At 54.9% G+C, this 25,608-nt stretch overlaps 1 protein-coding gene across 9 annotated transcripts in view; it reads right to left on the bottom strand.

Moving 5' to 3' along the window:
- Positions 1-24,812, bottom strand: part of ALDH18A1 (aldehyde dehydrogenase 18 family member A1) — a 63,612-nt gene extending 38,800 nt beyond the window's left edge. The window contains exons 1-4 of one of the 9 annotated variants that reach the window (XM_076068389.1): positions 23,229-23,346; positions 22,758-22,877; positions 22,485-22,594; positions 18,231-18,487 (exon numbers count right to left, since the gene is read on the bottom strand). In XM_076068389.1, coding sequence (XP_075924504.1) covers positions 18,231-18,487; positions 22,485-22,551 — 324 coding nt within the window. In that variant the 5' untranslated portion in view covers positions 22,552-22,594; positions 22,758-22,877; positions 23,229-23,346. The other 8 variants (XM_076068391.1, XM_076068386.1, XM_076068392.1 and 5 more) reach the window with 8 other exon arrangements.
- Between the last annotated feature and the right edge of the window lie 796 nt (positions 24,813-25,608).

The following is a 25,608-nucleotide window of genomic DNA, read 5'->3' as shown; positions in this document are numbered from 1 at the left end:
ACGTACACATTCACCACACACACTGCATGGTACGTACACACTCACCAGACACCGCACGGAGCGTACACACTCACTACACACACTGCACGGTACATACACACTCACCACACTCACCACACACAGCACGGAGCGTAAACATTCACCACACACACCGCACGGAGCGTACACACTCACCGCACAGAGCGTACACACTCACCACACACACCACACAGAGCGTACACACTCACCACACACACTGCACGGTACGTACACACTCACCACACACACCGCACGGTGCGTACACACTCACCACACACACCGCACGGAGCATACACACTCACCACACACACTGCACAGAACGTACACACTCACCATACACACTACATAGAGCGTACACATTCACCACACACACTGCACGGTACGTACACAATCACCGCACACACTGCACGGTACGTACACACTCACCACACACACTGCACGGAGCGTACACACTCACCACACACACTACACGGAGCGTACACATTCACCACACACACCACACGATACGTACACACTCACCACACAGACCGCACGGAGCGTACACACTCACCACACACACCGCACAGAGAGTACACACTCACCACACACACCGCACAGAGCGTACACACTCACCTCACACACTGCACGGTACGTACACACTCACTACACACACCGCACGGTATGTACACACTCACCACACACACCGCACGGTGCGTACACACTCACCACACACACCGCACGGAGCGTATACACCACACGCACTGCACAGAACGTACACACTCACCACACACACCGCACGGTGCGTACACACTCACCACACACACAGCACGGAGCGTACACACCACACGCACTGCACAGAACGTACACGCTCACCACACACACCGCACGGAGCGTACACACTCACCACACACACCACACGGTACATACACACTCACCACACACCCTGCACGGTGTGTACACATTCACCACACACACCGCACGGAGCGTACACACTCACCACACACACCGCACAGAGCGTAGACACTCACCACACACACCGCACGGAGCGTACACACTCACCACACACACCGCACGGTACGTACACACTCACCACACACACCGCACGGTGAATACACACTCACCACACCACGCACGGAGCGTACACACTCACCACACACACCGCACAGAGCGTACACACTCAGCACACACACCGCACGGTACGTACACACTCACCACACACACTTCACGGAGCATACACACTCACCACATACACTGCACGGTACGAACACACTAACCACACACACCGCACGGTACGTACACATTCACCACACACACTGCATGGTACGTACACACTCACCAGACACCGCACGGAGCGTACACACTCACTACACACACTGCACGGTACATACACACTCACCACACTCACCACACACAGCACGGAGCGTAAACATTCACCACACACACCGCACGGAGCGTACACACTCACCGCACAGAGCGTACACACTCACCACACACACCACACAGAGCGTACACACTCACCACACACACTGCACGGTACGTACACACTCACCACACTCACCACACACACCGCACGGTGCGTACACACTCACCACACACACCGCACGGAGCATACACACTCACCACACACACTGCATAGTACGTACCCACTCACCACACACACTGCACAGAACGTACACACTCACCATACACACTACATAGAGCGTACACATTCACCACACACACTGCACGGTACGTACACAATCACCGCACACACTGCACGGTACGTACACACTCACCACACACACTGCACGGAGCGTACACACTCACCACACACACTACACGGAGCGTACACAATCACCACACACACCACACGATACGTACACACTCACCACACAGACCGCACGGAGCGTACACACTCACCACACACTCTGCACGGTGTGTACACACTCACCACACACACCGCACAGAGCGTACACACTCACCACACACTCTGCACGGTGTGTACACACTCACCACACACACTGCACAGAGCGTACACACTCACCACACACACCGCACAAAGCGTACACACTCACCATACATACCGCACAGAGCGTACACACTCACCGTACACACCGCACAGAGCGTACACACTCACCACACACACTGCACGGAGCGTACACACTCACGACACACACTGCACGGAGCATACACACTCACTACACACGCCGCACAGTACGTACGCACTCACCACACACACTGCACGGAGTATACACACTCACCACACACACAGCACGGAGCGTACACACTCAATACACACACCGCACGGTACGAACACACTCACCACACACACTGCACGGTACGTACACACTCACCACACTCACCACACACAATGCGTACACACTCACCACACACACTACACGGAGCGTACACATTCACCACACACACCGCACGGTAGGTACACACTCAATTCGCACACCGCACGGTGTGTACACACTCACCACACACACTACATAGAGCGTACACATTCACCACACACACTGCACGGTACGTACACACTCACCACACAGTACATACACACTCACCACACACACTGCACGGTACGTACACACTCACCACACTCACCACACACACAGCACGGAGCGTACACACTCACCACACACACTACACGGAGCGTACACATTCACCACACACACTACACGGAGCGTACACATTCACCACACACACTACACGGAGCGTACACATTCACTACACACACCGCACGGTAGTACATACTCACCACACACACCGCACGGAGCGTACACACTCACGACACACACCGCACGGTACGTACACACTCACCAAACACACCGCACAGAGCGTACACACTCACCGCACAGAGCGTACACACACACCACACACACTGCACGGTGCGTACACACTCACCACACACACCGCACAGAGCGTACACACTCACTACACACACCGCACAGAGTGTACACACTCACCACACACACGGCACAGAGCGTACACACTCACCACACACACTGCATGGAGCATACACACTCACCACACACACCACACGGTACGTACACACTCACCACACACCGCACGGAGCGTACACACTCACAACACAGAGCGTACACACTCACCACACACACTGTATGGAGAATACACACTCACCACACACACTGCACGGAGCATACACACTCACCACACCCACTACATGGAGCGTACACATTCACCACAAACATTGCACGGTACGCACACACTCACCACACACACCGCACGGTAAGTACACACTAACCACACACACCGCACGGTAAGTACACACCACACACCACACAGTACGTACACACTCACCACACACACTGCACGGTACGTAAACACTTACCACACTCACCACACACACTGCACGGAGCGTACACACTCACCACACACACTACACGGAGCGTACACATTCACCACACACACCGCACGGTACGTACACACTCACCACACAGACCGCACGGAGCGTACACACTCACCACACACTCTGCACGGTGTGTACACACTCACCACACACACCGCACAGAGCGTACACACTCACCACACACTCTGCACGGTGTGTACACACTCACCACACACACCGCACAGAGCGTACACACTCACCACACACACCGCACAAAGCGTACACACTCACCATACATACCGCACAGAGCGTACACACTCACCACACACACTGCACGCAGCAATACACAATCACCACACACACCGCACGGAGCGTACAAACTTACGACACACACTGCACGGAGCATACACACTCACTACACACACCGCACGGTACGTACGCACTCACCACACACACTGCACGGAGCGTACACATGGACCACAAACACCGCACAGTACGTACACACTCACCACACACACCGCACGGTACGTACACACTCACAACACACACCGCAAGGAACGTACACTCACCACACACACCGGACGGTACGTACACACTCACCACACACACCGCACAAAGCGTACACACTCACCACACACACCGCACAGAGCGTACACACTCACCACACACACCGCACGGTACGGACACACTCCTCACACACACTGCACGGTACGTACACACTCACCACACACACCGCACGGAGCATACACACTCACCACACACACACCGCACAGGACATACACATTCACCACACACACTGCACGGAGCGTACACACTCACCACGCACACCGCACGGTACGTACACACTCACCACACACAATGCACGTAGCGTACACACTCACCACACACACCGCACAGTACGTACACACTCACCACACACACCGCACAAAGCGTACACACTCACCACACACACCGCACGGTACGTACACACTCACCACACACAATGCACGTAGCGTACACACTCACCACACACACCGCACAGTACGTACACACTCACAACACACACCGCAAGGAAGGTACACACTCACCACACACACCGAACGGTACGTACACACTCACCACACACAACCGGCACGGAGCATACACACTCACCACACACACCGGACGGTACGTACACACTCACCACACACCGCACGGAGCGTACACACTCACCACACACACCGCACGGAGCATACACACTCACCACACACACCGCACAGTACGTACACATTCACCACACACACCGCACGGTACGTACACTTACCACACACACTGCACAGAGCGTTCACACTCACCAATCACACTGCACAGAGCGTACACACTCACCACACACACTGCACGGTACGTACACACTCACCACACACACCGCACAGAGCGAACACACTTACCACACACCGCACGGTACGTACACACTCACCACACACACCGCACGGAATGTACACACTCACCACACACACCGCATGGAGCGTACACACTTACCACACACACCGCACAGTACCTACACACTCACCACACACACCGCACAGAGCGTACACACTCACAAAACACACCGCACGGAGCGTACAAACTCACCACACATACACCCGCATGGTGCGTACACACTCACCACACACACTGCATGGTACGTACACACTCACCACACACGCTGCACGGTGTACGCACTCACCACACACAACGCACGGAGCGTACACACTCACCACACACACCGCACAGTACGTACATACTCACCACACACACTGCACGGAGCGTACACACTCACTACACACACCGCACGGTACGTACACACTCACGACACACACTGCACGGTACGTACACACTCACCACACACACCGCAAAGAGCGGACACACTCACAACAAACACTGCACATAGCGCACACACACACTCACCACACACACCGCACAGAGAGTACACACTCACCACACACACTGCACAGAGCGTACACACTCACCTCACACACTGCACGGTACGTACACACTCACCACACACACCGCACGGTATGTACACACTCACCACACACACCGCACGGTGCGTACACACTCACCACACACACCGCACGGAGCGTATACACCACACGCACTGCACAGAACGTACACACTCACCACACACACCGCACGGTGCGTACACACTCACCACACACACCGCACGGTGTGTACACACTCACCACACACACCGCACGGAGCGTACACACCACACGCACTGCACAGAACGTACACGCTCACCACACACACCGCACGGAGCGTACACACTCACCACACACACCACACGGTACATACACACTCACCACACACACTGCACGGTGTGTACACACTCACCACACACACCGCACGGAGCGTACACACTCACCACACACACCGCACAGAGCGTAGACACTCACCACACACACCGCACGGAGCGTACACACTCACCACACACACCGCACGGTACGTACACACTCACCACACACACCGCACGGTGAATACACACTCACCACACCACGCACGGAGCGTACACACTCACCACACACACCGCACGGTGCGTACACACTCACCACACACACAGCACGGAGCGTACACACCACACGCACTGCACAGAACGTACACGCTCACCACACACACCGCACGGAGCGTACACACTCACCACACACACCACACGGTACATACACACTCACCACACACACTGCACGGTGTGTACACACTCACCACACACACCGCACGGAGCGTATACACCACACGCACTGCACAGAACGTACACACTCACCACACACACCGCACGGTGCGTACACACTCACCACACACACAGCACGGAGCGTACACACCACACGCACTGCACAGAACGTACACGCTCACCACACACACCGCACGGAGCGTACACACTCACCACACACACCACACGGTACATACACACTCACCACACACACTGCACGGTGTGTACACACTCACCACACACACCGCACGGAGCGTACACACTCACCACACACACCGCACAGAGCGTAGACACTCACCACACACACCGCACGGAGCGTACACACTCACCACACACACCGCACGGTACGTACACACTCACCACACACACCGCACGGTGAATACACACTCACCACACCACACGTAGCGTACACACTCACCACACACAACGCACGTAGCGTACACACTCACCACACACACCGCACGGTACGTACACACTCACCACACACACCGCAGAGAGCGGACACACTCACAACAAACACTGCACATAGCGTACAAACTCACCACACACACCGCACAGAGAGTACACACTCACCACACACACCGCACAGAGCGTACACACTCACCTCACACACTGCACGGTACGTACACACTCACCACACACACCGCACGGTATGTACACACACACCACACACACCGCACGGTGCGTACACACTCACCACACACATCGCACGGAGCGTATACACCACACGCACTGCACAGAACGTACACACTCACCACACACACCGCACGGTGCGTACACACTCACCACACACACAGCACGGAGCGTACACACCACACGCACTGCACAGAACGTACACGCTCACCACACACACCGCACGGAGCGTACACACTCACCACACACACCACACGGTACATACACACTCACCACACACACTGCACGGTGTGTACACACTCACCACACACACCGCACGGAGCGTACACACTCACCACACACACCGCACAGAGCGTAGACACTCACCACACACACCGCACGGAGCGTACACACTCACCACACACACCGCACGGTACGTACACACTCACCACACACACCGCACGGTGAATACACACTCACCACACCACACGTAGCGTACACACTCACCACACACAACGCACGTAGCGTACACACTCACCACACACACCGCACGGTACGTACACACTCACAACACACACCGCACGGAACGTACACACTTACCACACACACCGGACGGTACGTACACACTCACCACACACACCGCACAAAGCGTACACACTCACCACACACACCGCACAGAGCGTACACACTCACCACACACACCGCATGGTACGGACACACTCCTCACACACACTGCACGGTACGTACACACTCACCACACACACTGCACGGTGCGTACACACTCACCACACACCCTGCACGGTGCGTACACACTCACCACACTGACTGCACAGTACGTACACACTCACCATACACACTGCACAGAGCGTACACACTCACCACACACACCGCATGGAGCGTACACACTTACCACACACACTACATAGAGCGTACACATTCACCACACACACCGCACGGTACGTACACACTTACCACACACACTGCACAGTGCGTACACACTCACCAATCACACTGCACAGAGCGTACACACTCACCACACACACTGCACGGTACGTACACACTCACCACACACACCGCACAGAGCGTACACACTTACCACACACACCGCACGGTACGTACAAACTCACCACACACACCGCACGGAATGTACACACTCACCACACACACCGCATGGAGCGTACACACTTACCACACACACCGCACAGTACGTACACACTCACCACACACACCGCACAGAGCGTACACACTCACCACACATACACCCGCATGGTGCGTACACACTCACCACACACACTGCATGGTACGTACACACTCACCACACACGCTGCACGGTGTACGCACACACTCACCACACACGCTGCACGGTGTACGCACTCACCACACACGCTGCACTGTGTACGCACTCACCACACACACCGCACGGTATGTACACACTCACGACACACACTGCACGGTACGTACACACTCACCACACACACCGCAAAGAGCGGACACACTCACAACAAACACTGCACATAGCGTACAAACTCACCACACACACCGCACAGAGAGTACACACTCACCACACACACCGCACAGAGCGTACACACTCACCTCACACACTGCACGGTACGTACACACTCACCACACACACCGCACGGTATGTACACACTCACCACACACACCGCACGGTGCGTACACACTCACCACACACACCGCACGGAGCGTATACACCACACGCACTGCACAGAACGTACACACTCACCACACACACCGCACGGTGCGTACACACTCACCACACACACAGCACGGAGCGTACACACCACACGCACTGCACAGAACGTACACGCTCACCACACACACCGCACGGAGCGTACACACTCACCACACACACCACACGGTACATACACACTCACCACACACACTGCACGGTGTGTACACACTCACCACACACACCGCACGGAGCATACACACTCACCACACACACCGCACGGTACGTACACACTCACCACACACACCGCACGGTGAATACACACTCACCACACCACACGTAGCGTACACACTCACCACACACAACGCACGTAGCGTACACACTCACCACACACACCGCACGGTACGTACACACTCACAACACACACCGCACGGAACGTACACACTTACCACACACACCGGACGGTACGTACACACTCACCACACACACCGCACAAAGCGTACACACTCACCACACACACCGCACAAAGCGTACACACTCACCACACACACCGCACAGAGCGTACACACTCACCACACACACCGCATGGTACGGACACACTCCTCACACACACTGCACGGTACGTACACACTCCTCACACACACTGCACGGTACGTACACACTCACCACACACACTGCACGGTGCGTACACACTCACCACACACACTGCACGGTGCGTACACACTCACCACACTGACTGCACAGTACGTACACACTCACCATACACACTGCACAGAGCGTACACACTCACCACACACACCGCACAGTACGTACACATTCACCACACACACCGCACGGTACGTACACACTTACCACACACACTGCACAGAGCGTACACACTCACCAATCACACTGCACAGAGCGTACACACTCACCACACACACTGCACGGTACGTACACACTCACCACACACACCGCACAGAGCGAACACACTTACCACACACACCGCACGGTACGTACACACTCACCACACACCGCACGGAATGTACACACTCACCACACACACCGCATGGAGCGTACACACTTACCACACACACCGCACAGTACGTACACACTCACCACACACACCGCACAGAGCGTACACACTCACAAAACACACCGCACAGAGCGTACACACTCACCACACATACACCCGCATGGTGCGTACACACTCACCACACACACTGCATGGTACGTACACACTCACCACACACGCTGCACGGTGTACGCACTCACCACACACGCTGCACGGTGTACGCACTCACCACACACAACGCACGGAGCGTACACACTCACCACACACACCGCACAGTACATACATACTCACCACACACACTGCACGGAGCGTACACACTCAGCACACACACCGCACGGTACGTACACACTCACGACACACACTGCACGGTACGTACACACTCACCACACACACCGCAAAGAGCGGACACACTCACAACAAACACTGCACATAGCGTACACACTCACCACACACACCGCACAGAGAGTACACACTCACCACACACACCGCACAGAGCGTACACACTCACCTCACACACTGCACGGTACGTACACACTCACCACACACACCGCACGGTATGTACACACTCACCACACACACCGCACGGTGCGTACACACTCACCACACACACCGCACGGAGCGTATACACCACACGCACTGCACAGAACGTACACACTCACCACACACACCGCACGGTGCGTACACACTCACCACACACACAGCACGGAGCGTACACACCACACGCACTGCACAGAACGTACACGCTCACCACACACACCGCACGGAGCGTACACACTCACCACACACACCACACGGTACATACACACTCACCACACACCCTGCACGGTGTGTACACATTCACCACACACACCGCACGGAGCGTACACACTCACCACACACACCGCACAGAGCGTAGACACTCACCACACACACCGCACGGAGCGTACACACTCACCACACACACCGCACGGTACGTACACACTCACCACACACACCGCACGGTGAATACACACTCACCACACCACGCACGGAGCGTACACACTCACCACACACACTTCACGGAGCATACACACTCACCACATACACTGCACGGTACGAACACACTAACCACACACACCGCACGGTACGTACACATTCACCACACACACTGCATGGTACGTACACACTCACCAGACACCGCACGGAGCGTACACACTCACTACACACACTGCACGGTACATACACACTCACCACACTCACCACACACAGCACGGAGCGTAAACATTCACCACACACACCGCACGGAGCGTACACACTCACCGCACAGAGCGTACACACTCACCACACACACCACACAGAGCGTACACACTCACCACACACACTGCACGGTACGTACACACTCACCACACACACCGCACGGTGCGTACACACTCACCACACACACCGCACGGAGCATACACACTCACCACACACACTGCACAGAACGTACACACTCACCATACACACTACATAGAGCGTACACATTCACCACACACACTGCACGGTACGTACACAATCACCGCACACACTGCACGGTACGTACACACTCACCACACACACTGCACGGAGCGTACACACTCACCACACACACTACACGGAGCGTACACATTCACCACACACACCACACGATACGTACACACTCACCACACAGACCGCACGGAGCGTACACACTCACCACACACACCGCACAGAGAGTACACACTCACCACACACACCGCACAGAGCGTACACACTCACCTCACACACTGCACGGTACGTACACACTCACCACACACACCGCACGGTATGTACACACTCACCACACACACCGCACGGTGCGTACACACTCACCACACACACCGCACGGAGCGTATACACCACACGCACTGCACAGAACGTACACACTCACCACACACACCGCACGGTGCGTACACACTCACCACACACACAGCACGGAGCGTACACACCACACGCACTGCACAGAACGTACACGCTCACCACACACACCGCACGGAGCGTACACACTCACCACACACACCACACGGTACATACACACTCACCACACACCCTGCACGGTGTGTACACATTCACCACACACACCGCACGGAGCGTACACACTCACCACACACACCGCACAGAGCGTAGACACTCACCACACACACCGCACGGAGCGTACACACTCACCACACACACCGCACGGTACGTACACACTCACCACACACACCGCACGGTGAATACACACTCACCACACCACGCACGGAGCGTACACACTCACCACACACACCGCACAGAGCGTACACACTCAGCACACACACCGCACGGTACGTACACACTCACCACACACACTTCACGGAGCATACACACTCACCACATACACTGCACGGTACGAACACACTAACCACACACACCGCACGGTACGTACACATTCACCACACACACTGCATGGTACGTACACACTCACCAGACACCGCACGGAGCGTACACACTCACTACACACACTGCACGGTACATACACACTCACCACACTCACCACACACAGCACGGAGCGTAAACATTCACCACACACACCGCACGGAGCGTACACACTCACCGCACAGAGCGTACACACTCACCACACACACCACACAGAGCGTACACACTCACCACACACACTGCACGGTACGTACACACTCACCACACTCACCACACACACCGCACGGTGCGTACACACTCACCACACACACCGCACGGAGCATACACACTCACCACACACACTGCATAGTACGTACCCACTCACCACACACACTGCACAGAACGTACACACTCACCATACACACTACATAGAGCGTACACATTCACCACACACACTGCACGGTACGTACACAATCACCGCACACACTGCACGGTACGTACACACTCACCACACACACTGCACGGAGCGTACACACTCACCACACACACTACACGGAGCGTACACAATCACCACACACACCACACGATACGTACACACTCACCACACAGACCGCACGGAGCGTACACACTCACCACACACTCTGCACGGTGTGTACACACTCACCACACACACCGCACAGAGCGTACACACTCACCACACACTCTGCACGGTGTGTACACACTCACCACACACACTGCACAGAGCGTACACACTCACCACACACACCGCACAAAGCGTACACACTCACCATACATACCGCACAGAGCGTACACACTCACCGTACACACCGCACAGAGCGTACACACTCACCACACACACTGCACGGAGCGTACACACTCACGACACACACTGCACGGAGCATACACACTCACTACACACGCCGCACAGTACGTACGCACTCACCACACACACTGCACGGAGTATACACACTCACCACACACACAGCACGGAGCGTACACACTCAATACACACACCGCACGGTACGAACACACTCACCACACACACTGCACGGTACGTACACACTCACCACACTCACCACACACAATGCGTACACACTCACCACACACACTACACGGAGCGTACACATTCACCACACACACCGCACGGTAGGTACACACTCAATTCGCACACCGCACGGTGTGTACACACTCACCACACACACTACATAGAGCGTACACATTCACCACACACACTGCACGGTACGTACACACTCACCACACAGTACATACACACTCACCACACACACTGCACGGTACGTACACACTCACCACACTCACCACACACACAGCACGGAGCGTACACACTCACCACACACACTACACGGAGCGTACACATTCACCACACACACTACACGGAGCGTACACATTCACCACACACACTACACGGAGCGTACACATTCACTACACACACCGCACGGTAGTACATACTCACCACACACACCGCACGGAGCGTACACACTCACGACACACACCGCACGGTACGTACACACTCACCAAACACACCGCACAGAGCGTACACACTCACCGCACAGAGCGTACACACACACCACACACACTGCACGGTGCGTACACACTCACCACACACACCGCACAGAGCGTACACACTCACTACACACACCGCACAGAGTGTACACACTCACCACACACACGGCACAGAGCGTACACACTCACCACACACACTGCATGGAGCATACACACTCACCACACACACCACACGGTACGTACACACTCACCACACACCGCACGGAGCGTACACACTCACAACACAGAGCGTACACACTCACCACACACACTGTATGGAGAATACACACTCACCACACACACTGCACGGAGCATACACACTCACCACACCCACTACATGGAGCGTACACATTCACCACAAACATTGCACGGTACGCACACACTCACCACACACACCGCACGGTAAGTACACACTAACCACACACACCGCACGGTAAGTACACACCACACACCACACAGTACGTACACACTCACCACACACACTGCACGGTACGTAAACACTTACCACACTCACCACACACACTGCACGGAGCGTACACACTCACCACACACACTACACGGAGCGTACACATTCACCACACACACCGCACGGTACGTACACACTCACCACACAGACCGCACGGAGCGTACACACTCACCACACACTCTGCACGGTGTGTACACACTCACCACACACACCGCACAGAGCGTACACACTCACCACACACTCTGCACGGTGTGTACACACTCACCACACACACCGCACAGAGCGTACACACTCACCACACACACCGCACAAAGCGTACACACTCACCATACATACCGCACAGAGCGTACACACTCACCACACACACTGCACGCAGCAATACACAATCACCACACACACCGCACGGAGCGTACAAACTCACGACACACACTGCACGGAGCATACACACTCACTACACACACCGCACGGTACGTACGCACTCACCACACACACTGCACGGAGTATACACACTCACCACACACACAGCACGGAGCGTACACACTCACTACACACACCGCACGGTACGAACACACTCACCACACACACTGCACGGTACGTACACACTCACCACACTCACCACACACAATGCGTACACACTCACCACACACACTACACGGAGCGTACACATTCACCACACACACCGCACGGTACGTACACACTCACCACACACACTACATAGAGCGTACACATTCACCACACACACTGCACGGTACGTAAACAATCACCACACACACTGCACGGTACGTACACACTCACCACACTCACCACACACACTGCACGGAGCGTACACACTCACCACACACACTACACGGAGCGTACACATTCACCACACACACTGCACGGCACGTAACCACTCACCACACAGACCGCACAGAGCGTACACACTCACCACACAGACCGCACGGAGCGTACACACCCACCACACACTCTGCACGGTGTGTACACACTCACCACACACACCGCACAGAGCGTACACACTCACCACACACACCGCACAAAGCGTACACACTCACCATACATACCGCACAGAGCGTACACACTCACCGTACACACCGCACAGAGCGTACACACTCACCACACACACTGCACGCAGCAATACACACTCACCACACACACCGCACGGAGCGTACACACTCACGACACACACTGCACGGAGCATACACACTCACTACACACACCGCACGGTACGTACGCACTCACCACACACACTGCACGGAGTATACACACTCACCACACACACAGCACGGAGCCTACACACTCAATACACACACCGCACGGTACGAACACACTCACCACACACACTGCACGGTATGTACACACTCACCACACTCACCACACACAATGCGTACACACTCACCACACACACTACACGGAGCGTACACATTCACCACACACACCGCACGGTAGGTACACACTCAATTCACACACCGCACGGTACGTACACACTCACCACACACACTACATAGAGCGTACATATTCACCACACACACTGCACGGTACGTACACACTCACCACACTCACCACACACACAGCACGGAGCGTACACACTCACCACACACACTACACGGAGCGTACACATTCACCACACACTACACGGAGCGTACACATTCACTACACACACCGCACGGTAGTACATACTCACCACACACACCGCATGGAGCGTACACACTCACGACACACACCGCACGGTACGTACACACTCACCAAACACACCGCACAGAGCGTACACACTCACCGCACAGAGCGTACACACACACCACACACACTGCACGGTGCGTACACACTCACCACACACACCGCACAGAGCGTACACACTCACTACACAGACCGCACAGAGCGTACACACTCACCACATACACGGCACAGAGCGTACACACTCACCACACACACCGCACAGAGCGTACACACTCACTACACAGACCGCACAGAGCGTACACACTCACCACATACACGGCACAGAGCGTACACACTCACCACACACACCGCACGGTACGTACACACTCACCACACACACTGCACGGTACGTACACACTCACCACACACACCGCACGGTACGCACACACTCACCACACACACTACACGGAGCGTACACATTCACCACACACACTGCACGGTACGTACACACTCACCACACACACCGCACGGTACGCACACACTCACCACACACACCGCACGGTGTGTACACACTAACCACACACACCGCACGGTACGTACACACTCACCACACACACTGCACAGTACGTACACACTCACCACACACACTGCACGGTACGAACACACTCATCACACTCACCACACACACTGCACAGAGCGTACACACTCACCACACACACTGGACGGTGCGTACACACTCACCACACACACCGCACAGAGCGTACACACTCACCACACACACCGCACTTAGCATACACTCACTACACACACTGCAAGGAGCGTACACACTCACCACACACACTACACGGAGCGTACACACTAACCACACACACCGCACGGCACGTACACACTCACCACACACACCGCACAGTACGTACACACTCACCACACTCACCACACTCACTGCACGGAGCGTACACACTCACTACACACACTACACAGAGCGTACACATTCACCACACACTGTACGGTACGTACACACTCACCACACACACCGCACGGTACGTACACACTGACCACACACCGCACGGTGTGTACACACTAACCACACACACCGCACGGTACGTACACACCACACACACCACACAGTACGTACACACTCACCACACACACTGCACGGTACGTACACACTCACCACACTCACCACACACTGCACGGAGCGTACACACTCACCACACACACTACACGGAGCATACACATTCACCACACACACCGCACGGTACGTACACACTCACGACACACACCGCACGGAGCGTACACACTCACCACACACTCTGCACGGTGTGTACACACTCACCACACACACCGCACCGAGCGTACACACTCACCACACACTCTGCACGGTGTGTGCACACTCACCACACACACCGCACCGAGCGTACACACTCACCACACACTCTGCACGGTGTGTACACACTCACCACACACACCGCACAAAGCGTACACACTCACCATACACACCGCACAGAGAGTACACACTCACCACACACACCGCACAGAGCGTACACACTCACCACACACACTGCACGGAGCATACACACTCACGACACACACCGCACAGTACGTACGAACTCAACACACACACTGCACGGAGTATATACACTCACCACACACACAGCACGGAGCGTACACACTCACTACACACACCGCACGGTACGAACACACTCACCACACTCACCACATACACTGCACGGTACGTACACACTCACCACACACACTGCGTACACACTCACCACACACACTACATGGAGCGTACACATTCACCACACACACTGCACGGTACGTAAACACTCACCACACACACTGCACGGTACGTACACACTCACCACACACACTTCACGGAGCGTACACACTCACCACACACACTGCACGGTACGTACACACTTACCACACACACCGCACAGTACGTACACACTCACCACACACGCTGCATGGTACGTACACACTCACCACACACACTGCACGGTACGTACACACTTACCACACACACCGCACAGTACGTACACACTCACCACACACGCTGCATGGTACGTACACACTCACCACATTACACCACACGGAGCGTACACACTCACCACACACACTGCACGGAGCGTACACACTCACCACACACACCACACAGAGCATACACACTCACCACCCACACCGCACGGACCGTACACACTCACAACACACACCGCACAGTACGTACACACTCACCACACACACTGCACGGAGCGTACATACTCACTATACACACCGCACGGAGCATACACACTCACCACACACACTGCACTGAGCGTACACAGTGTGTGTGGAAAGTGAGTGGAAAGGTGAAGAGTCCCTGAGTGAGCGAGCAAGTGTTCGTGGTGTGCGCGTATGAGTCAGGGGGCAGGCGTGGCGAGTGTGTAGAGTGTGCCTGGTGTGCGAGTCAGAGGGGAGTGTGGCGAGTCCGTGTGGTGTGCGCGTGGCGTACGTGTGCGAGTGACGAGTGAGTGTGGAGGTGTGAGCGTGGTGTGTGTGTGCGAGGGGTGAGTGTGGTGAGTGTGGCGAGTGTGGTGAACGATTGGCGAGGGACTCCTCACCGGTTCCCTGCTCCTTAGCAGACACGAGTTGTTCTCAAAGCCACAATCATCCATCCACTCGGGCAATTTCAGGGCAATCATTGCCAGCAATCATCACCAGCAACGGTTGCCTCGAAATCGGCCTTGAGACGAGCCCACACACGCCCGCTCTCACCATTGTGCGAGTGGGTAGGCGCGCGAGCGGTCAGCGCGAGCTCACCTGCTCCACGATGGAGGCGAGCCTGCCAAGGGCGAGGCCGCACTCATCTCCGCGCGTCACCACGGCGCTGCCCAGCTTCACGACAACACGCCGTGCCCGCACCAACTCGGCGCGCCGCACCAGGGGCACCGAACACCCACGCTGCCGGCTCCCCAGTGCGGCGGCGGCGCGCGGAGGAGACGGCGCGCCGGCCGCGATGCCACCACCACCGCTGCCGCCACCGCCAGGAGCAGTTGCAGACAATCTGGCACAGGGAGCTGGAGGGAGAGACAATGCACGGAGCGAGCGCAAACACAGTGTGTACACGGTCATAGTGGACATGCTCTGTGTGTGTACCAGTGACATGCGGCGAGGTCAATGGCTGGGGAGGCACTGGCTTGTGTGAGAGCCAGATTCACACAGAGGGGGGGTGTGGCCTCACGGAGGGGGCGTGGCCTCACTGAGGGGGGGCGTGTTAGACACGTCCCCCTGTGAGGCAGATGTGATAGCTGCCTCCCCTGGTGCTTTTTCATTGCAGTTTCATGACGAGACCAGCGAACCTAAATATCTTTATACACATACGTGAAATAAGTTACAGGGAGTATGGAAGGCGAGGACATGAAATGAAGGGGTCTCAAACATTACATAGGTGACATACTGAGATAGTAACAGGCACGCGCTTATTGCCCGCGCTCCATCCAGTTACTGAGGGGTTGCGCAATCAGAGGGGAGGCTGAGCTCATCGCTGCCTCACCTCTCGTCTCTTCCTGTATTTGCAGTGGAGCTCCGCAAATTTGGCAATTTTGACTATAAAAATGATTGGAATCGTACAGCAATGACATTTATAACACAGGTCAGTGGAAAAATCTTCATATTTATTTCATTTTCTTTTTTTTCTTTTCGTCAGCTATTTTTATTGGAGTATGACAGGTGAGGCTCTGCCTCCCCTGACCGCACGTCCCTGGTGTGTACACGGTCACAGTGGACACGAGGTGTGTGTGTACACGGTCTTAGTGTACACGGGTTGTGTGTGTGCGTGTGTACACGGTCACAGTGAACACGGGGTGTGTGTGTACACGGTCACAGTGGACACAGGGTGTGTGCGTGTGTACACGGTCACAGTGGACACGGGATGTGTGTGTGTACACGGTCACAGTGGACACGAGGTGTGTGTGTGTGTGTACACGGTCACAGTGGACACGGGGTGTGTGTGTGTGTACACGGTCACAGTGGACACTAGGTGTGTGTGTGTACACGGTCACAGTGGACACGGGGTGTGTGTGTGTGTACATGGTCACAGTGGACACGAGGTGTGTGTACACGGTCACAGTGGACACGAGGTGTGTGTGTGTGTGTACACGGTCACAGTGAACACTAGGTGTGTGTACACGGTCACAGTGGACACGAGGCGTGCGTGTGTACACGGTCACAGTGGACACGGGGTGTGTGTGTGTGTGTACACGGTCACAGTGGACACTAGGTGTGTGTGTGTACACGGACACAGTGAACACTAGGTGTGTGTGTGTACACGGACACAGTGGACACGAGGTGTGTGTGTGTACATGGTCACAGTGGACACGAGGTGTGTGTGTGTACACGGTCACTGGACACGAAGTGTGTGTGTGTGTACACGGTCACAGTGGATACGGGATATGTGTGTGTGTGTACACAGTCACAGTGGACACGGTGTGTGTGTGTACACGGTCACAGTGGACACAGGGTGTGTGTGTGTACATGGTCACAGTGGACACAGGGTGTGTGTGTGTACATGGTCACAGTGGACACGAGGTGTGTGTGTGTGTACACGGTCACAGTGGACACGAGGTGTATGTGTGTGTACATGGTCACAGTGGACACGAGGTGTATGTGTGTACATGGTCACAGTAGACACAGGGTGTGTGTGTGTGTACACAGTCACAGTGGATACGGGATGTGTGTGTGTGTGTGTACACAGTCACAGTGGACACGGGGGGTGTGTGTGTGTGTACACGTTCACAGTGGACACGAGGTGTGTGTGTGTGTGTACACGGTCACTGGGCACGGGGTGTGTGTGTGTGTGTACATGGTCACAGTGGACACGGGGTGTGTGTGTGTGTGTACACAGTCACAGTGAACACGAGGTGTGTGTGTGTGTGTACATCGTCACAGTGGACACGAGGTGTGTGTACATGGTCACAGTGGACACGAGGTGTGTGTACATGGTCACAGTGAACACGAGGTGTGTGTGTGTGTACACGGTCACAGTGAACACTAGGTGTGTGTGTACACGGTCACAGTGGACACGAGGTGTGTGTACATGGTCACAGTGGACACAGGGTGTGTGTGTGTGTACACGGTCACAGTGGACACGAGGTGTGTGTGTGTACACGGTCACAGTGGACACGAGGTGTATGTATGTGTACATGGTCACAGTGGACACGAGGTGTGTGTACATGGTCACAGTGGACACGAGGTGTGTGTGTGTGTACACGGTCAAAGTGGACACGGGATGTGTGTGTGTACACGGTCGCAGTGAACACGAGGTGTGTGTGTGTGCACGGTCGCAGTGAACACGGGGTGTGTGTGTGCGTGTACACGGTCACAGTGAACACTAGGTGTGTGTGTACACGGTCACAGTGGACACGAGGTGTGTGTGTGTGTGTGTACACGGTCACAGTGAACACGAGGTGTGTGTGTGTGTACACGGTCGCAGTGAACACTAGGTGTGTGTACATGGTCACAGTGGACACGAAGTGTGTGTGTGTACACGGTTACAGTGGACACGAGGTGTGTGTGTGTACACGGTCGCAGTGAACACGAGGTGTGTGTGTGTGTGTACACGGTCGCAGTGAACACGGGGTGTGTGTGTGCGTGTACACTGTCACAGTGAACACTAGGTGTGTGTGTACACGGTCACAGTGGACACGAGGTGTGTGTGTGTGTACACGGTCACAGTGGACACGAGGTGTATGTGTGTGTACATGGTCACAGTGGACACGAGGTGTGTGTACATGGTCACAGTGGACACGAGGTGTGTGTGTGTACACGGTCACAGTGGACACGAGGTGTATGTGTGTGTACACGGTCACAGTGGACACGAGGTGTGTGTACATGGTCACAGTGGACACGAGGTGTGTGTGTGTACACGGTCACAGTGGACACGAGGTGTATGTGTGTGTACATGGTCACAGTGGACACGGTGTGTGTGTACACGGTCACAGTGGACACGAGGTGTGTGTGTGTACACGGTCGCAGTGAACACGAGGTGTGTGTGTGTGTGTACATGGTCACAGTGGACACCCAGTGTGTGTGTACACAATCACAGTGGTGTATGTGTAGTTGGTGTGTGTGCGTTTATTTGGTGTGTGTAGGTGTGTGTGTGTAGCTGGTGTGTGTAGCTGGTGTGTGTGTAGCTGGTATGTGTAGCTGGTGTGTATGTAGTTGGGGTGTGTGTAGTTGGTGTGTGTATTTGGTGTGTATAGTTGGTGTGCATCTATCTGGTGTGCGTGTAGTTGAGGTGTGCGTGTAGTTGGTGTGTGCGTGTAATTGGTGTGTGTGTAGTTGGTGTGCGTGTATCTGGTGTGCGTAGTTGGTGTGTAGTTGGTTTATGTGTGTGTGTAGCAGGGGTGTGTGTAGCTGGTGTGTGTGTGTAGTTGGTGTGTACGTAGTTGGTGTGTGCGTAGTTGGTGTGTGCGTAGTTGGTGTGCGTGCGTTTATTTGGTGTGTGTAGGTGTGTGTAGGTGTGTGTAGCTGGTGTGTGTAGCTGGTGTGTGTGTAGCTGGTGTATATGTTGTTGGGGTGTGTGTAGATGGGGTGTGTGTAGTTGGTGTGTGTGTAGTTGGTGTGTGTAGCTAGTGTGTGTAGGTGGGGTGTGTAGGTGGGGTGTGTAGGTGGGGTGTGTAGGTGGGGTGTGTGTGTAGCTAGTGTGTGTAGCTAGTGTGTGTAGGTGGGGTGTGTAGGTGGGGTGTGTAGGTGGGGTGTGTAGGTGGGGTGTGTAGGTGGGGTGTGTAGGTGGGGTGTGTGTGTAACTAGTGTGTGTAGCTAGTGTGTGTAGGTGGGGTGTGTAGGTGGGGTGTGTAGGTGGGGTGTGTAGGTGGGGTGTGTAGGTGGGGTGTGTAGGTGGGGTGTGTGTGTAACTAGTGTGTGTAGCTAGTGTGTGTAGGTGGGGTGTGTAGGTGGGGTGTGTAGGTGGGGTGTGTAGGTGGGGTGTGTAGGTGGGGTGTGTAGGTGGGGTGTGTGTGTAACTAGTGTGTGTAGCTAGTGTCTGTAGGTGGGTTGTGTGTGCGGTGTGCGCACCACTGACAGCCCAGGCCGCCCTCCATTGCACACCGGCTCTGCTCCACGCCCTCATGGTTGACAGCATCGTGCACACCACCAACTCCACCACCAGCTGCTGCGACTACTACCTGTGTAACATCACCACCACTACCATCATCATCACCTTCACCACATACATCGCCATCACCACATGGATCAACATCATCATCACCACCACTGTGACTACACCAAAGACAAAGATGCCCCGTATAGCCTTAATAGACTGTTGGGGCAAGTGCGGTTAGCAAGCACCTTTGAAGGCCGATATGGCGCACGAGGGGGTGGGTGGCCAGCACAACGCCCTGCCGCCTTTGTCTCCTTAGTGTCGATGTTTGCACACCTCACCAGGTACTCATTTGAGGCTGAGTCGACCTAGGGGAGGCCCAGGACCGGTGATAATCGTCACTGCTGTTGGCTCCACCACCACCTTAATGATGACACCACCACCACCACAACGATGACACCACCACCACCTTAACGACACCACCACCTTAACGACACCACCACCACCTTAACGACGACACCACCACCACCTTAACGACACCACCACCACCACAACGATGACACCACCACCACCACCTTAACAACACCACCACTACCATAACGACGACACCACCACCACCTTAACGACGACACCACCACCTTAACGACACCACCACCACAACGATGACACCACCACCTTAACGACGACACCTCCACCACCACCACCGCCCGTCCTGTTACCGGGACTCTCCCCGGCTTCGAGCTCTTCTGCCTGCACGGATCGCGGTGCCACGCGAGTGGCTATGGACCGGAGCCACGCGCCGAAAACAGCGGCTCCTGTCACAACCGGTTCCCGCGCTATGGCTGCTGTTCTAAATCGCCTCTGTCTGACCGACCCGGCTTCTGTGCTTGCCGCTGTCTGTTGCGCAGCGTCGCTCGGCGCAACTTCTGTCACTGTTGCCTCTGTCTGCTGCCAGCGTGGACTCCCAAGCGAAATTCGGACCTCACTAAATGTCCCCGCCCAGCACGCAATGCGCATGCGCGGAATGCACGAAGTTTGCTGAGCACTAAAGGATCGAATTTGGCATGAAGTGAATCTAGGCGGGGGTTAATAGGTTTATTGTCAGCAGTGTCCCAACTCTGGAGCGATGTTACATCATCGAACACCGTCACCATCACAACACACCCCATCACTGTCACACTCTGATGTCGAAGCGAGTTCCTGCTGTGGTGGAATTTCCACATTCCTACGGCGAGGGCGAGTATCCCCCCCAAAGGATAACCGCAGTTGACTTATCCACAGCAGAGTCACGCTCGTTTTATCGACTCCGGAGATAGGGTTTACGATGTGCCGATTGAACCTCATCAGCTAGGATGTGAACTCCCACCCCACTCCATCTCTCATCTCACTACAACTCTATCTCTTATCTCACATTACTAGTGTGCATCTGTCACAATTCTCGATCCCATCTCACTGCAACTCTATCTTATTACAGTGCATATCTCGCTACATCTCTCTCCAGCTATCCTCACGACATCGCTCTCTCTCTCACTCACTGGATGTATAAATTGTCATCGCTACAAACTGCCCCGAGGGCCTGTGCCTCCTCGGGGCTTTTAAAATGGAACATTTTCCAAACCGGTAACCGCATGAAAGCAAACCCGGCAAAACCGGTTCGCCGCCCCTAAATATCTGGGAGCGTTCACCACCTTAACCGATAGCTGCTGCTGCTGCCCAGTCGTGGCGAAACGGCGGGCAGCAGTAGCAGCAGGCCTGCTGACTTGCGATCCACAGGCCACCGGTTGGATTCCATCTCCCGGCGTGAGGTGACACGACAGTGTGTGTGGGGCAGGTTGATTAATCTATCGCTCATGTCCACACAGCAGCTCATGCACGGGTTCACCGCAGTTTCAGTCCACGAACGGGCAGATCGCGCGTGTGGTGGTGGTGGTGGGCTCGAGTGAGGGACGCGCTCACCTCCTCCACAGAACGGTTGGTGTGGAAGAGAAGGCCAAATTACCCTCGCATGGAGGCCATGCCGCCAGACATTGCAAGTGCTGTATTCTCGGATTGGTTTGCCGCGCGGTTAAACAAAAAAAAACAATCGTAAAATTCCACGGTAAACGGTTACCGGTTTCCTGTCTCTGGGAACCGGTAACCGCTTCTGAAAGCTGTAACCGGTTTCCCGGCTCGTTGTTTAACGACCCCAACGGCGCCCACACAGCCCGCGTCCCAGCTCGCAGCTCACTCACCCAGCCACGCGTCCACGTGGGCAGCGCGGGTCCTGCCCTTATAAGGGCATTAGTGGGGGGGGGGGTGCCCCCCCTCCCATTGGGTGCCTCACGGGCAAACAGAGGGGGGCCCACGTGGCACGTGTTTACTCACAATTACACGTTCATAAGACTCCCTACTATAGATAGACACTGACATCAACATACACTATAGATCCACTACTATGGATAGACGCATGCACTGCTATAGACGCACACTGCCGTTTCCATACTGTTATTGGCTCCCTGCTATAGACATAAACTGTTATAGACTCAAACTTAATTTGGATCTTTCGTGACTGCAGGAATTACTCTTTGGTTCTTTCGGTAAAGTCACGTAGAAAGAAAAAAATAGCATACGACGTTTCGATTGCAACACAAGCAATCATCATGTCTCCGTGTCTGTCTTGTCTCTCTCTCAAAATTTCACACTCAACTTCTAATTTAGCAGTCTTTGGAAGAACGTAACCAACCAGGCTATGCGATAATTGTGTGTTTACCGACTCTCTGTGTTGCATTGCATTACATTTCCAAATTTGACTAAGTTTGTTTTAAGTGTGTTTTCCCTCTCTCGGTGTGTCTCTGTGTTGTTGCTCTATTATTTCATGCAGGCACGAAAGCTCCAAATCTCTCATTGACATACTAATTTCTCTACCCCCCCCCCCTCTCTCTCTGCCCCCTCTATCTCTCTATTAAAGGCCTCGACACAGAGGCGTTGTTTCTCTGTGTGCCTATGTGTGTATCTCTCTCTGCTTATGTCTGCCTGTGTGTCTCCGTGTTTTGTCTCTTTCAAATTTAGCAATCTTTGTAAGAACGTAATCAACCAGGTAGGGTGTTGACTGTTATGTTA

The sequence above is a fragment of the Petromyzon marinus genome, chromosome 21, assembly GCF_048934315.1.
Source record: "Petromyzon marinus isolate PM22_M1 ecotype Great Lakes invasive population chromosome 21, UKy_Petmar_22M1.pri1.0, whole genome shotgun sequence".
Taxonomy (NCBI): domain Eukaryota; kingdom Metazoa; phylum Chordata; class Hyperoartia; order Petromyzontiformes; family Petromyzontidae; genus Petromyzon; species Petromyzon marinus.
This window is presented reverse-complemented; position numbering and strand designations above follow the sequence as displayed.